The 15,015-nt window shown below is 54.8% G+C and overlaps 1 protein-coding gene across 1 annotated transcript in view; it reads right to left on the bottom strand.

The window, feature by feature from the left end:
• Zc3h18 (zinc finger CCCH-type containing 18) overlaps positions 1-15,015 on the bottom strand; it is a gene marked incomplete at its 5' end in the record, with an annotated part of 35,730 nt that overhangs the window by 6,973 nt on the left and 13,742 nt on the right. Inside the window, 2 exon segments of the mRNA XM_013507998.1 lie at positions 10,544-10,812; positions 11,976-12,093. Of these exon segments, the coding sequence (XP_013363452.1) occupies positions 10,544-10,812; positions 11,976-12,093 (387 nt within the window).

Genomic DNA, 15,015 nt, shown 5'->3' with positions numbered 1-15,015 from the left:
CAACGTGCCGTGGGACAGGGACACAGTCTGCCCCTAAACACACTTGTCTCTAGGGTCGGTATGTGGTAAACCGTTTTCAAATGCAATAGGAGGCCTGTAAATTCACAAGTCCAAGCCTTAAATACCTCGTCTATGACCTAACAAACATCCTAAATAAACCTGCAGAGAGCACAGAGGTTCTAGGCTCCTTCCTCCAAATCAGTGGGCACTGTGGGTGGCAGACATGAGTGAGGGTCACCGGGAAACACTGAGTTCCTGGTGTCAGCGGGCAGTGGGCAGTGAGGCCAGGAGCTGCCTCCATCACACTGTGGGGAGAAGTGCCACAGTGGGGGTGGGGCAACCCATCCCGATCTCACAGGCCTGCTGCCCGGCTGGGCCCACACGGGAGGCTGGGCTGGGGTTCAGCATGCACGCTGGCCCCGGCGCCTCCGGCATCACACTTCCAGAACACCCGATGTCCACACGCTGGGGCAAGAGGCCCAGCAGCCAACAACAAGCTGTTCAGTTTCACTTATAATTAAAGAAACCTGGAAGAGTAAACACCCGATAAGAAGGGATTGGCTGATCCAGTGAAATTCATTCAAAAATTTTGTACTGTACATAAAAGTAAAAATAAGGCCCTAAAACCGCATGCTCTCTCACTGCCCAGCAACAGCCAGTGCTCAGCCGCCCCACCCGGTGGAGGTGTTGGGCTGTTGCTGCCACAGGCACACCGTGAAGTCCTCAGCTGTGACGGCCACCAGATGCCTCACGCCTTGGCTCCACCGCTAGTTCTTTAACAACACAGAAGAATGCAGTGGTTCACACAGCCCTTACACAGACTTCACGACTTTTTTGGTGGGGAGGGCGAATTCCCACAAAGTGGAGTTCATGCTCAGTGCAGGCTCCTCTTGTAGGTCACAGCACCACACTTCGCCCTCCTCCCAGGCGACCGGTGAGCACCTGGAGCTCAGGTCCCTTTGTGCGAGCCAGTAGCGTCTCTTGTGCCTCAAACCGCACCTCTGGCAGCGGCCAGGCTCTGCTGCGCTCGGGGCCGCAGTGTGTTGACGCTGTCTGCTCTTCCTGGCGCCCTTTGCAGACTGCAGGTAGAGCCCACTCACTGCTCTGCGTTTCCCAGACTACTCCCTTCCGGTGTGTCTGTGGTGTCTGACTTAAGAGTTAGGGATGTCTTCCTCTGTTCTGGGCATTCTCCCACCAAGCTATGTCCCAGTCCTTTTTGAGTCTGGCTGTTTTCCTGGCTGGACTTGAATGCCAGAGCCTCCTGCAGCCTCCCCAACAGCTGGGTTATAGGAAAGCACAGCATCCAGTTGTTTTCCTCGTGTGCAGCTTCTCTGAGGTATGTGGCTGAGCACAGGTGCTACAGGGCAGGACGGGGCAGGGAGCGCCCAGCTCACTCCTGCTGGCTGCTCTGGCACCAGTCCTCTTGTGCCACTAGTCCTCTGGCACTAGTCCCTCAGTCCTCTTGCCCTGAAGCTCCACTGTGATCTCTGGGACACAGCCTCTCGTGCTGAAATTGCACCTCGCAAAGGCCCATGGTACACTCCCTGCTGGGGTCTGTGCTTCCCAGGTTCTCAGGGGCCTGCCTGTGTGCACCCTGGGGAAATGTCACTGCCACTGCTCACAGCCACCCCTAGTACGGCATCTCATCGTGGATCCCTGGCTCCTCCCAGGGTATCAGTGAGGGAGGGCAGCTTCTTTCATGAAGGGTCCTGACTTTGAGTCTTCTTAAGGTTTTGAGTTACCTGTGCTACTGCAAATGGGGCTTGCACAGCAGCCACTGTGCATCCCAGCTCTGCTCTGACCAGCACTGTGCGTGTGACACGATGACACAGAAACACTGCCTGTGGGTGTCTTTCGAAAGTTTCAGCACCCGCCAGCAGCAGGCACCACGCCCCCTGACTGCTGAAGACCAGGTCAGCAACACCCAGGACACTAGCTGAGGATACACTGGGTGAGGTCCCTGTTACCTCAGCTGAGGCCTGGGTCGGGGAGCAGCGCACACACATCCGGGTGCTACCTGGGAAACCGCCTGGCCATGCCCTGTCACAGGCCACAAGCACCCTTTGCCATCTTCACACTTCCTGGATGCTCTCATTCCAGACACATGAGGAAACACAAGACTGTGGTTACCAGGCCCTCGTGAGTCACCCAAAGGGGCAGCCCTTCTCACAGGGAGAGGGATGCAGGGATGTAGGGACACCAGGGCAGAGTGCAGCACTCCCGGGAGAAGGAAAATGGGAGTTTTAGGGAAGCCCTTCCAGAGGCTGCTGTTCTCTTTCCAGGAAAAACTCTTCCCGCCTCTGCAGGTGGTCACTGTGGGTGGCACAGAGCCTGGCCCTATACACAGGCAGAGCCATTGAGGCTATAGCAACACTCTCTCCTAGGCCAGGCTGCTGACAGGCCTCACCCTCCCACCAGAATGACCAGCCCCTATGCCATGCTCCAGGGCCAGGGGCGCACCTTCACTGCCAGGGGCTGATGCTAGCGAGGCTATGGCAGAGTGCAGCCGCAGGGTCTGCTGACTTCCATATGTACGCAGCTGGTTCTGCTGTGGACTTTCTTACACACAGAGTCCCTGTGCACTGCTCTACAGCAATGAGGTGTGACTTCCTTTAGGAAAAAAAGGTGTGTAAAGAGAGAACACAACACACAGCTAACACGTGTGGCTCTGGACACAGAAAACCATGTGGGTGGCTAGGGGCGTGTCTGCCAGGGCACTCAGCCCACATCCCATCTGCAGCCCAAGTATCACGAGCAGGTCAGGCCCAGGCATGTGGAACATGGTTGGGGTCAGGGAGCACAAGTGAAATCATCAGTGCCCATGGCCGGTGCTGCAGGACGCAGCACTGGGTGAAGCTCATCAGAAACCTCACTGGGGCGCATGGCTGAGGCAGGAGGGTCATTGTGAGTTTGAGACCAGCCTGGGCTACAAAGTGAGCTCAAGGCCAGCCTGAGCTGCATAGCAAGACCCTACCTCAAAACGACAAAAAAAAATGTGGTACCAGAAAAAAAAAAAAAACCAAGAAACAAAGAAACCTCACTGGGGAGGGTGCTCCTGCGCCACTGAGGGCAGAGGCAGGGCCGGGCAAGCCCACAGCTATGAGGTAACCTACGCAGGTCACAGGGCTATCCCACACTGACCAGAGGGGCCACCTCCAGCCCGCTTCTCCTCGATACTGGTTAGAATCTTCAGACTTCCCCAGATCAGCATGTTTTACACTTAGTACAAAAATACTTTAAATGCTACTTAAAATTTTGTTTTTTCTTTTTTTTTTCTTTATAGTTTTTGTTCCAGTACCAGGAATCAAACTCAAGACCTTGCGCTTGCCAGGCAGGCACTTTGCTGCTGAGATAAATCCCCAGCTTAAAATTTTTTCTGTTTCTACAAAGAGAATCTTCTCCTACTGCTGAGTATGTGCTGTCAGGAGCCTCACCAGGAACTAAGAGACAAGTTCTCAGACCCAGGCAGGCCCAGAGAAGAACCTCACAGACCTGCTGACCAAGCGAATGGGTACTCTGCACTGCTCTCGGTGTGAGCACACACGGCTGGGGGACATGATGGGCACCACCCGTCACCATGCCCACGCCCCAAGTGGCCTGCCCTTGGGTGGGCACCTCCCAGAGGGTGCCAGGGTTGTGACACACAGGGCACCCCAGGGGGAAGGTGCTGCCAGTGAAGACGAAACCACAGACAAGTTCACCTCGAACCAAAGCTCTCCACAGCCCTGGAGCGCTCACCCCACGGAGGAGGCACCCCGACGGGGTGACCTTGTGGGCGGGGGAAGGACAGCCTGGATTTGCATAAACCACTCTGAAGAAGAGAGCCCTGCAAGAGACCTCTGTCCAAGGAAGCACCTTCCCAAGCCGGCAGTGCGCGCTTATCTCCCAGCCCCACCTGCCCAGGCTGTGGAACCTCCCCGGAACCTCCCAGAGGGGCAAGGATCACTGCACACAGAGGTCAGCACGGACTTCAAGGGAGCACGAGGTGCTGGTGATACAAGGTGAAATGTGCCTGGAAACTCCAGCCCAGGTAGCTGCCAAGTTTGGGGCCAGAGAAAAGGAGATGGCTCTCTTCTAAAATCAAGAGTTAAGTGCTCAAAAAGATTGAGGAAGAGGGAACCTGAGGCCTGGGGGCCTTGCTCTGATGGAGCATCAGCTCCGCAGTGGTTCCCAGAGGGGCTGGCACGCCTTCCACAGCACCACTGTCCCCGCCATCCACTGCCATCGCGGGGGCGCAGGCTCAAGGTGTGCTCTAAGTGCAGACAGTGTGGGACACAGCCTGGGTCTCCAAGGCCTTTCCCGGCCTGGCACCCCTCCAGGACACAGCAGAGTGGGGGCAGCACATCTCAAGTGCAGGCCACACCGACAACACCCAGCCAACCCCATCAGTGCTCTGGCTAAGCCCCACTCCTGACCATGCCAAGGGCCCGGGTCCAGGCCGGGAGTCAGATGCACCGGGATGAAGCAGGGGTTCGCAGGGCCACATGCTTTACGGATACCCCTGGCAAGGGCGGGTTGGGAATGCAGGGGCAGGACAGACTGGCTGCCCTTGTGAAGGGACTTGGGATAGCAGAGCCACACGGACCCAGAGTCCAGCAACGTATCCCAATTTAATCACTAGCAAGTAAATCCTAGGAAACAGCTAACCCTGGCGACCCAGGTGTACACCCTCGCTCCACGGAGTTTCTACAGAGTCCCTGCACGCTTTGGGCGGGCAGTGTCACTCGGTGCCGTGCCGGCACAGCAGGACTCCAGACACGCCTTTGGCTATCACCTCTCTGTTTGCCACCTCAGGAGGCCCCCAATGAATCCACAGTTGTGACTTTTACCAGAATAACCCAAAAGGCTCAACAAAGGTACTTTCTCACTTGTGGTCACACCTGTGGGCGCTAATACCGCCGCAGCTGGGCATCTGGGCTAAATCTGAGGCACTACCTGCCTGTGCATCCATATCAAGTGGGAGGCAGCTCCTGAGGCAAGGCATCAGCTGGCAGTCAAGAGGTTAAACCACATGCAGTGCCTGTCCTTGATGCCAGGTCAATGGCTTTCGCCTAGCCCAGCACCCAAGCAAGGTGCAGTGCAGACCCAAGAGGTTATCAGGCTTGCTCAGGGGGATTTCCCTGCAACAGAGACCATGAGCTCATGGAAGCAACCCAAGGCCGGGGAACTCTCACTTTGAGCAAGCGCCATTCCTCAGTTCCTCAGGGAGTGCAAGGTGTGATGACAGCGTGGGGGAGGAGTGGGTGGCCGCGGTGTCACACATATCCTGCCACACCTGATGTTGTCATCAGGTCTGCTCGGGCGGCAGAGGCAGGCACACTACACGCGTCATGAGTGCCCCATCATGACCCACGGCGTCCATGCTCACGAGCTCCGTCCCACCTGTCAGACTGCTCATCAAAGGCATAGGCTCTGAAACCACAGCTATGGCCCGAACTAGTGCTGGCAGAGCTGATGGAGGGACAGCTGCAGTAGGTAAACGGGAGAGCAAAATCACCCAAAGATGCACAATGTTCACTCTTTGCAAAGACAGTGGTGTCCAGAGGTCCAGCCCCAGCAGACCTGAGTGACCCGACCCCTTTGCACTCAGTCTCAGCCCCTCCAACAGGGAACAGACACACAGTGGCAGATCAACCCAGGGCAAACCCAAGTGCACACTAAACTCCTCCCCTGGAAGTCCTACTCTGAAGGCTAAAGCAGCGTTTCCCAGCCTGTCCCATCCCATGCCAGCCACAGCCTGATCCTTACACCAGTAGATCTGCGCCGCTCCTGTGCATGGCCCTGGATGAAGCAGCAGCCTGGGAACCAAGTGCCTGTGCACAGGCCATACATGGGGTGTGGCTGAGTCACCATACAGCCTGCCAGGCAAGCAGGACAGTTTCCATGGGGATGAGGAACCAGGGTGGTGACGGGGGCAGCTGTTTCCTGGATGGGGGAGTAGGGGAAAGCCTCCCAGGGCACCAGAGTACACAGCTCCAAGAATACTCACAAGGCAGCCCCAGTTCCCACGTACACCATGATCATGGGACTCCACTGTGCAAAGAGCAGGGCTCCATGCTGAGCACACAGGCAGGCCTGGCGGGAGGAGGGTTTCCCCTCCCACACGCACTGCAAGGCACCTGTCTAACAATAGCCTGAGACAGCAGGACAGGTCACCCTGAAGTGTGAAGCTAGGGCTGGCCAGGAGCTCCCCACCGAAGATGTCCTCCCACGGCCTCCCTTGGAACAGCAGAGCTCAGGCAGGTGAGCAAAGGCCTCAGAGGAGAGGAAGGAAGGTGCTCCCAGGCACAGGTGAGGTGCGTGCACTCTGGACAGTGCAGGGCCAGCTGGCAGGGAGACAGAAACAGGAGCTCTGTGCGGGGAATTCTGCCTGATGAGCTCCTGGCCTCAGACCGGCCTGGGAGGCGGAAGAGGACAGAGTCTGTGACAACCCACTGCAGGAGGTTCTTTAGCTACTCAGCTTACAAGCAGACAAATAGTGAGGGCCGGGTCCAAAATGTAGTCAGCCTGGTATGGGAGACTAGTGCATGCGAATTAAGAGCTAATGCAAGCCATACCAACACAGTAAAAACAAACACTGAGAAAGAATAGAGTTAAAGAGAGGCAGTTAGGAAGCCTCCGGGCTGGCTTTCATGGGAACTTAAAAGACACAGACTAACCAGTTTCCTTTAAACTCTGCCCTGGTACAGTACCTGATTTTCTTTACCCAGCACTACAAAGCCAAGCCCCAGGCGACCACTGGACAAATTCCCACACTCTGCTCACTCCTAAAGACTTAGAGGGGAAGCCCTCCCCACCCTCTGTGACCCCTCTCTGCCAGGAGCTGTTTTTCCTTCTATTTCCAATGAGCACTCCCCGAGCTTCTTCTCTGTTGCCCACAATTTCTTTGACTTAGCGAGACACTGGACTTGGTTTATACGGTGACAGCTGTTCTGCCAGCACAGGAGTCAGGCTGAAATGACCCCAGGTGGCCAGAGCCCCTGCCCTGATGATGGTGGCCAGGTGCTGGGTCGGGTAGCCACAGGAGTCAAGCCAGTGTTTCAGAAGAAAAGGAAGGATCTGCAAGCCCAGTCAGAAGGAAACAGTCCCCCCAGTTTGGTGTCCACCACTGTATTTAACTTCAGAAAGAACTCAATGCTAAGCATCCCTGAGCCTGCGTGAGTTCTGACCAGCCAGGCAGCTTCTGGGTGCTCAGGGGTGGCCATCAGCTCACAGAGACACCGTGTGAGCCTCAGGGCTAGAACCAGAGCACTCCAATCTGCTTTTGCCCAGCAGCCCAGCGTCCAGAACACCCCCGAGGACCAAAAAAAAAAAAAAAAAACCAAAAAAACAAAATGCAAAAGGGCTGGGGATTTAGCTCAGGGGCAAAGCGCCTGCCTGGCAAGCGCAAGGTCGTGAGTTCGGTTCCTGGTACCAGAGAAAAACCAAAAAAAAAACAGAACACCCCCGAGGACATGAGGTAGGGGGTGCTCTCCTTGGGGGCAAGGTGCACTGAAAACACCAGGGTACATAGTCTGTCTGCCCTTGCCCCAAACAAGACAATGTGATGGGCTCAGTGGAGTCACATGGCTGACCCTGGCTGGCTACCCCTACAAGGCCTAGTCTTAAGGCAAGCTCTTCTGGAAAACTCGTCCCTGAGCCAGAGGAGCTCCCAGCTTCTTGGGAATAGGCAGGAATATTAGCAAGACTGGGGAAGGGTGTGGGCCACAGTCAGCACGTCCCTAAGCCACAGAGGCAGGCTCACTGTGAGACACGAGTGTCCACAGATCCACGCAGAGCAAGGCCCCAACCACTCGGCAGTGAGCCAGTCGTAGCCTGTGCTTCTGAGACCAAGGGCCTGCCAGATATGAAAACAGCCACTTTTGGACATGGAAAGCAGATAGTGAGTTCTCTGTTCAGAAATCCACCTGCAATTTAGTCAATCCTTCAACACTCAAAAGAGCCACGTAAAACAGAAACACAGGACACCATAGGTCCAAAATTCCTTGCCACATTCACCCTGTGCAGGTCCCAGGACAGCACTGAGACCAGAGCAGTCCACATTAACACAGTGCCAGGGCTGGGGGTTTAGCTCAGTGGCACAGCGCCTGCCTGGCAAGAGCAAGGTCGTGAGTTCAATTCCCGGTACTGGAAAAAAAAACCAAAAAAAAAAAAAAAAAAAAAAGGACATCAAGGAAGCCAGCAGGGTGCAACTAAAGGCACTCACAAAAATGGATTTCCATAACTACTTGGGGGCTGAGGATTTAGCTCAGTGGCACAGTGCCTGCCTGGCAAGCACAAGGTCATGAGTTCAATTCCTGGTACCAGAAAAACAAACAAACAAACAAACAAACAAACAACAACAAAAAAAACCACAGTGCCAGGGTGCCACAGTTACAGGGAGGGCAGGAGTGGGTTGGAAGACCTTGCTGGGCAGAGAGCTAAGCCAAGCCTGGAAGCAAGCAGGGCAGTGACCAGCTGGTGTAGCAAAGAGCACTGTGGCCCACTTCCTAGCATGGGCCAGTGAGAAGGCAGCCCAGTGCTGGGCGCAGTTTAGGGGAAAAGGCGGCTGCCTTCAAAAGCGGGCGTGAAGCCACACGGTGGAGTGCACCTGTGGTCCCAGCTGCTTGGGAGGCTGAGGTAGGAGGATCATTTGAGCTCAGGAGTTTGAGACCAGTCTGGACAACAGAGTGAGACCCTGTCTCTTACCAGAATAAAAATAAAAAGGTGGGCAGGGAGTTGAGAGGGCCAATAAAACATATCAGTATTTTGTTGCAATAGCTATATAAACTTCAGAATTACACCAAGAGTAATCACTGGGCAGCCCTACAGAGCTAATTCCCTCAGTCCATTTAGAGAGGCGATCTGTCTCAGACACTGTCCTGAGTGTCTCCACGCTGGGCAAGCATGAAAAACTTCGGCACTGGGGATCAGCAGGGGTGGGTGGGATCAGCACTGGGGATCAGCTGCACATCTGCCACAGCAGGATACCTGGGAGTTCACGCTTGGAACACCAAGCTTCCAGACAGAGCAGAGGTATGCAAGTGGGGCCCATTCCCATCCTGCATGGGCAGGAAGTCATTCCACAATTCAGAGGCTGACAATGGGCCCTGAAGTCCTGGGAGAAGGTGCCCAGGTATGATACCACACGGTGAGTCAGTGCCCCCTATGGCTGAGTCCAGTGGAGCCAGATGTCCTGGCAGGTGTGGGCTGAGATTGGATTCTACGTGATCAGAATCAAAGATGACACAGCTGCAGTGCATGGGCCTTTAGATGGCTTGGGGGCCAGGGATATAGCTCAGTGGTACAGCGCCTGCCTAGCAAGCGTGAGGTCATGAGTTTGATCCCCCGTACCACAAAAAAAAAAAAAAAAAAAAAAAGAAGGCTTGGGCTGCTCCTGCACATGGAGCCCTGGTTCTGTTCCATCATGGATACTGACACTAAACTTCTCACGAGGCTCTCTTGCTTGCCCTCATTCAGCAAGGAAAGGGAGGTCTTCAGCAAATGGTGCTGGGAAAACTGAATACCCACATGCAAAACAATGAATTAGACTCCTATCTCAAACCATTCAAGAAATTAACTCAAAATGGGCCAAAGACCTGGGCTTGGTGGCAAACGCCTGTTATTCCAGCACTCAGAAGGCTAGGGCAAAAAGATCACCTTCAGTTTGAGGCCAGCCTGGGCCACATAATTGAGTCCAAGGCCAAGTTGCACTACTCAGCCAGACCTTGTCTCAAAAAAAAAAAAAAAAAAAGGTCAAAGGCTTACAAGTAACAATTAAAATTGAGATTCCTAAAGAAAAATGCAAAAGTAGACTTTTGTGGTCTAAACAATGGCATCTGAGATGCAACACCAAAAGTACAAGCAACGAAATAAATGCAGATGATTGGGAATTTCGTGCTTCTAAGGACCTTATCAAGAGAGCACACTGACACCCCAGAGCACTGCATATGCCAGGAACCACTGCAGTGCACTCTGCCGTGCGTGTACACCAAGGCACGTGAACTATGTCTCAGCAAACACACACTAAGTGCCACCTGCTCTGACTCTTATCCAGGCCATGCACTGTTCTAGCACTCAAGGATGCTTAAACCCATGAAAGGGTTGAACCACGCCCGACCCTGTCCGCCTTCCCCATGCCCACCACAGTGCCACCAACAACTGCAGCGGGCCACCAGTGGTCCACCACGACACAGGACAGCTAACGGCTTAGGAAGCCCCAGCTATCCCACAGGAAGACTCACAACACCTGGACCGCAGCTGCTGTGCACCTCTTGACCGGTAGTGCAGACACACAGCAGGGCCACCTCTCCCAAGCCCCAGAGGCTGGATATACCCTGAGAGCAGGACTCTCGGGGGTCAGGAGCAGCACAGCATGCAGAGAGTGCACTGCCTGGCACAGTCCCACGTGACTTTGGCAGAGAGCCATTTCCATGCAGGGTGGATGGCCGCAGAGTTTTACAGCAAGACCCTTGGGAGAAGAGCTTCAGGTCTGGGGACTGAGGGACAGACACAGTAAGTGCTGACCAGGGGCCCAGCATGCCAGGGGCCCAGGGAGGCCTACCTTGGTGGCTGCGGGGACCGGGGCTTTGGCTTGTCCTTGTCCTTCTCCCGCTCCTTGTCCCTGTCCCGCTCTCGGTGCTGTCTGTCCTTCTCATCACGCTTGGCTCGCTCTCTCTCCCACTCCTCCTTCCTCCGCTGCCGCTCCTTGTCGCGCTCACGCTCGCGCTCCCGCTCTCGCTCCCGCTGCCTCCGCTCACGCTCCCGGTCCCGCTCCCGCTCGCGCTCCCGTTCCCGCTGTCTGTTCTCGCGCTCTCGGTCTCTCTCCCTTTCCTTCATTAAAAAGCCAAACAGTGCTGGGATGAGGGCTGTGCTGCCGGAGTGCAGAGGAAGCGGGTGTGGGATGGGCTGGGATTGCTCCGAGAGGCCACTGTTCCCCATCTCCCCCTAACCTGTGCTAGAAAGAGCTGGGTGCCACAGCGGAGTGCAGCTACCCAGTCACCAAGCCCAAAACTCTGCCCCCACAACCCATGGGACTGCCACACTGCCGCTCGCTCCACATGCCGAGAGCATGTGGCTCCCTCCTGGGGACGGAGGTTGCTGTCATGGCCGGCGTCAGCAGGCGGCATCTGGGAAAGAGTGGCCCCCATAACACCACCCTCCAGCACTGGTCTGTCTACGCTCTGGCAGTCACTGTGAGAGCAGAGTAAGTCCAATTGCACACACAGGACACTGTGTGTGAAGTGGCTTTGGCCACTTCAGGTCCCCAATGCTGCCCTCGTGCCTTCCTGGAGAGGATCTGCGCATAGGTAGGGGCAGAAGGTCAAGCCAGGGTCCTTCGGGACTGTGGGGTCATCTGCACAGTCACCACCTGATGCGCCAGGAGACAAACACATGGCTCTGCCACCTGAGGGCACAGCACCAACCCTGCTCAAGGGCTTCTTGGGGATCCTTCCCATGCCACCTGAGAATGAAGATAAGTGGATCATAGGGGCACCTGGCTCAGAGTCAGACCGGCCTCCGCCGGACACTCACAGCACGAAGCCGGAAGGGGTGAAGGGGCACTGCAGTGAGCAGCCCCGAGGGGACCTCCAGGAGTGACAGGCTCAGGAGGGTGAGGCAGCCCTGGACATGGGTCAGCACCTCATGTGCAATGTGAGATTACAAAGTCGGCATGAACAGAGCTTTCTAGAAAGCCTCTGTTCAGACCATCAGATTTAAGCTGGGGGTCAGATTTAAGCTTGTCCTCCATGAACAATGTGGGCTTGATTTTAGTACTTTGGGTTCAACTAGTGCACGGTACCAACAGAAGCTCACATAAATCCCTGTAAATAAAAAGAGGTGATTTGGGCCAGGTGCAGGAGACTGAGATAGGAGGATCACAAGTTCAAGGCCAGGCTGGGTAACTAGTGAGACCCTGTCTCAAAACAGAAAGAGGAGTGGTTTTAACTGATAGAGCAGTGACGTTCATGTCCCTGGCAAGGAGTCATACTTACTCGGTAATTATGATACGGCTCTGCATCTGTGTATTGCACCCTGAAATTCTCGTACTGTCCACCACGCCAAAACCGTTCTATTTCATAGTCATAGTAAGGATCCGCATAAGGCTCAAGTCTGAAAAAGTAGCCAATAAGAAGGGACTCATCACTTACATGTAATTAGGTAAAATTTCTACACAAAACACAAGCAAACAGAACCCAACACATCAGGAAAATAATACCCTGTGACTGGGCATGAGATGTTCCACAAATGCAAGGTCTGGTCAGTGCTGGAGATCTAATCATGTGCTGCCCATACCAGCAGACCTGAGAAGCCGTAGGATTACAGGCACAGGTGATACAGATGTCTCTAAGGATCATTCCATACCCATTCAGGGTAAATGCTCAAGAATTTAACAGCAAAGAATGTGCACTTTCCTAAGAAAGTAAGAACATATGCACTCTTTAACAACAGGCACCTCCACTTATGACCTTGATACTTTTTTTTTTTTTTTCCCCCCCTCTGGTACCAGGAACCGAACTCACGACCTTGCACTTGCCAGGCAGGCGCTTTGCCACTGAGCTAAATCCCCAGCCCCCTATAAAGAACTTCTTTTTTTTGTTTTGTTTTTTTTCAGTACCAGGAATCGAACTCACGACCTTGCACTTGCCAGGCAGGCACTGTGCCGCTGAGCTAAATCCCCAGCCCATATGCACTCTTTAAAACCACAGTACTCTGGAGGCCAAGGGAGGACTGCTTGTGAGCTCAAGGCCAGCCTGAACTACATAGCGAGACCCTGTCTCAACAACAAAAACCACCAAACCAAAAAAACAAAACCCACGGCTTCCCTCTTACTTAGCGGGGACGTGGGGTGGCTCCCCGGGATTGGAACCAGGCAGGACACCTGCAGGGGCACTGCCAGCAGCAAGACAGACAGAGGAGACGAGAGATGCCTGGCAGGAGCAGGAAAGCAAGCTATCTAGGTTGCCAGACATCTGACCTGGCCCTGAAAACCTAGAGACTTAATGATAAAGTCATTCTACACAAGCAAGCAAGGGCTTGGGAAGGCAAGAGGACAGAAACTGAAAGTGAGGTCCCCTTGTGTCCAATGACCAGCAGGAAACAGCGTGGGGAGAAAACATCATCTGCAGTGCAAGCAAAGAGAAAATGCTCAGAAGTAAACACAATCATCCAGAAACACGCAGAGCCTATACCCGAGACACAAAGAATACATCACCAGGTCAGGTTCCCACCCTGACTCTTGAGCCTGAGAGAGAGGAGTGAGGAGCCTGACCACAGGATGGACACGCCGGCACCACTCACAGGCAGGCAGACACAAGACCAGACAAAAAGTTCTGCAAGAGAAGATGCTCTGGAATACAGCAACCCCTAAAGACCCCACAACCACCCACATCCTCACAGCGCATGCAGAAACACACGGTTGATGGAAGAAAGCATGAGGCCCAGAGACAGATCCAAGCATGCACACAACGGTGGCCTCTTACAGGCTGGGAGGCTTCTCACTGAACAGTGAGGACATCAGTCTCCCCGCAGGATGAGTCCCCTCGAGTCCCTGCCCCGGGCTCCCCAGAACAGATGCGCTTACTGCACCTGCGCTGGACTGCGAGCCCTTCCTCTGCCCTTTCCCTGCGCAGGCGGGAGGGGGAGGAAATGCACACACTGGACGGGGCCTGGAGGGCAGCTGGCTGCGCTCTGGGAACTCTCCCTGAGGGACCAGAGTGATCTGTCCAGTCCAAACAGCCCAGTATCACTTAGTCTCACCTGTAGATGCCCACGTAGTACCCCTTACACCCAGCAGTCACATCTGTGGGTGTGAGTGGTGTGCAGCATGCTGCACACCCTCGCAGGGAGGATGAGAGTGTTCTGAGCAGGCTTCTCCTTGGCCTGGAAACAACCAGAGCCCTTGTGCAGCCAACCAAGGCTTGTATGCACATGGTCCTGACAGAACAGCAGTACCAGCAAACTCCTTTTTTTTTTTCCAGCAAACTCCTTTTGGGAAGCTGATTAAATGAAATGGAAAGGGCTTCCTGCAACACACCTCAGACTGTGCACATGGCCATTCACTGCCTATACTTGCTCCAGGGACAGAGCGTGCGGGCCCCCAGCAGCTTCCTGTGCACGTCGGGGATAGCACACACACACCAGGGATGGCACATGGCCTCCTGCAAGCACAGATACCTTGCACCACGAGTCCCCCAGGCCAAGAACTCTGGGCAGGGGCACTGGCAGTGCACCCACTCGTCTGTGCGGCAAAGGCCCGAGGTCCTGCCCCACGAAGGCAGCACAGCCCACGTCAGGACAAGGTAACAAAAGTTAGGAGTTTGGAGCTGGGAGTGCAGCGATCATATCTCACTTCAAAAAGGGCAAAACTGAAGCCCAGAAACTCAGCTCTTGAGCTGGCCAAACTGAGTGGGAAGACCACCTGGCACGGTCCTGTCCCCACCAGCAGCACACCTGTGTGACAGTCTCCTACCAGTGGGGGCCACACAGGTGTTGCTTCTGGCTGCCAGGACCTGCCCCTGCTTTTCAGCCCTGTAGCTCCATCGGCTCAGCTCCCTCATGGCACCTAGTACTCCCTTCCTGCCTCTGTGCCCAGCAGGCACAGGTCCGCCCATGTCCCCGCACTCTCCTGCAGCAGCACTAGACCTTACCTCAGACTCTGACTGAGGGGTCCAGATCAGCTCTGAGGGACTGAGGAGAACTTCATTCCCATGTGCAGAGGGCCAGACCACATGGCAGCGACAGGGACACCTGCTTGTGTACTGAGGGCCACAAGCACCACGAAGCCACACAGCCTGAGCATTGATTGCACTGCCTCCACTTGGGCACATTTTCCAAGCCCCTGTCCCAGCCGGGTGAAGTGGATAGGGTATCAAGGACCAACTGTCTGGCTCCAAAACCCCTCTTGCCCTACTTCATATAAGCCTATGCCTTCAAAGCGCTGCACATCTCAGGCTCCTGCAGTCTCACAAACAATATGGCAAACAGTCAAAAAATTTACTACAGTAGAAGACACATTGCCATGAATCCCCCTCA

The sequence above is a fragment of the Chinchilla lanigera genome, unplaced genomic scaffold (assembly GCF_000276665.1).
Source record: "Chinchilla lanigera isolate Chin_1 unplaced genomic scaffold, ChiLan1.0 scaffold00140, whole genome shotgun sequence".
NCBI lineage: Eukaryota > Metazoa > Chordata > Mammalia > Rodentia > Chinchillidae > Chinchilla > Chinchilla lanigera.
The sequence above is the reverse complement of the archived record's forward strand: the minus strand, read 5'-3'. Positions and strand labels throughout refer to the sequence as shown.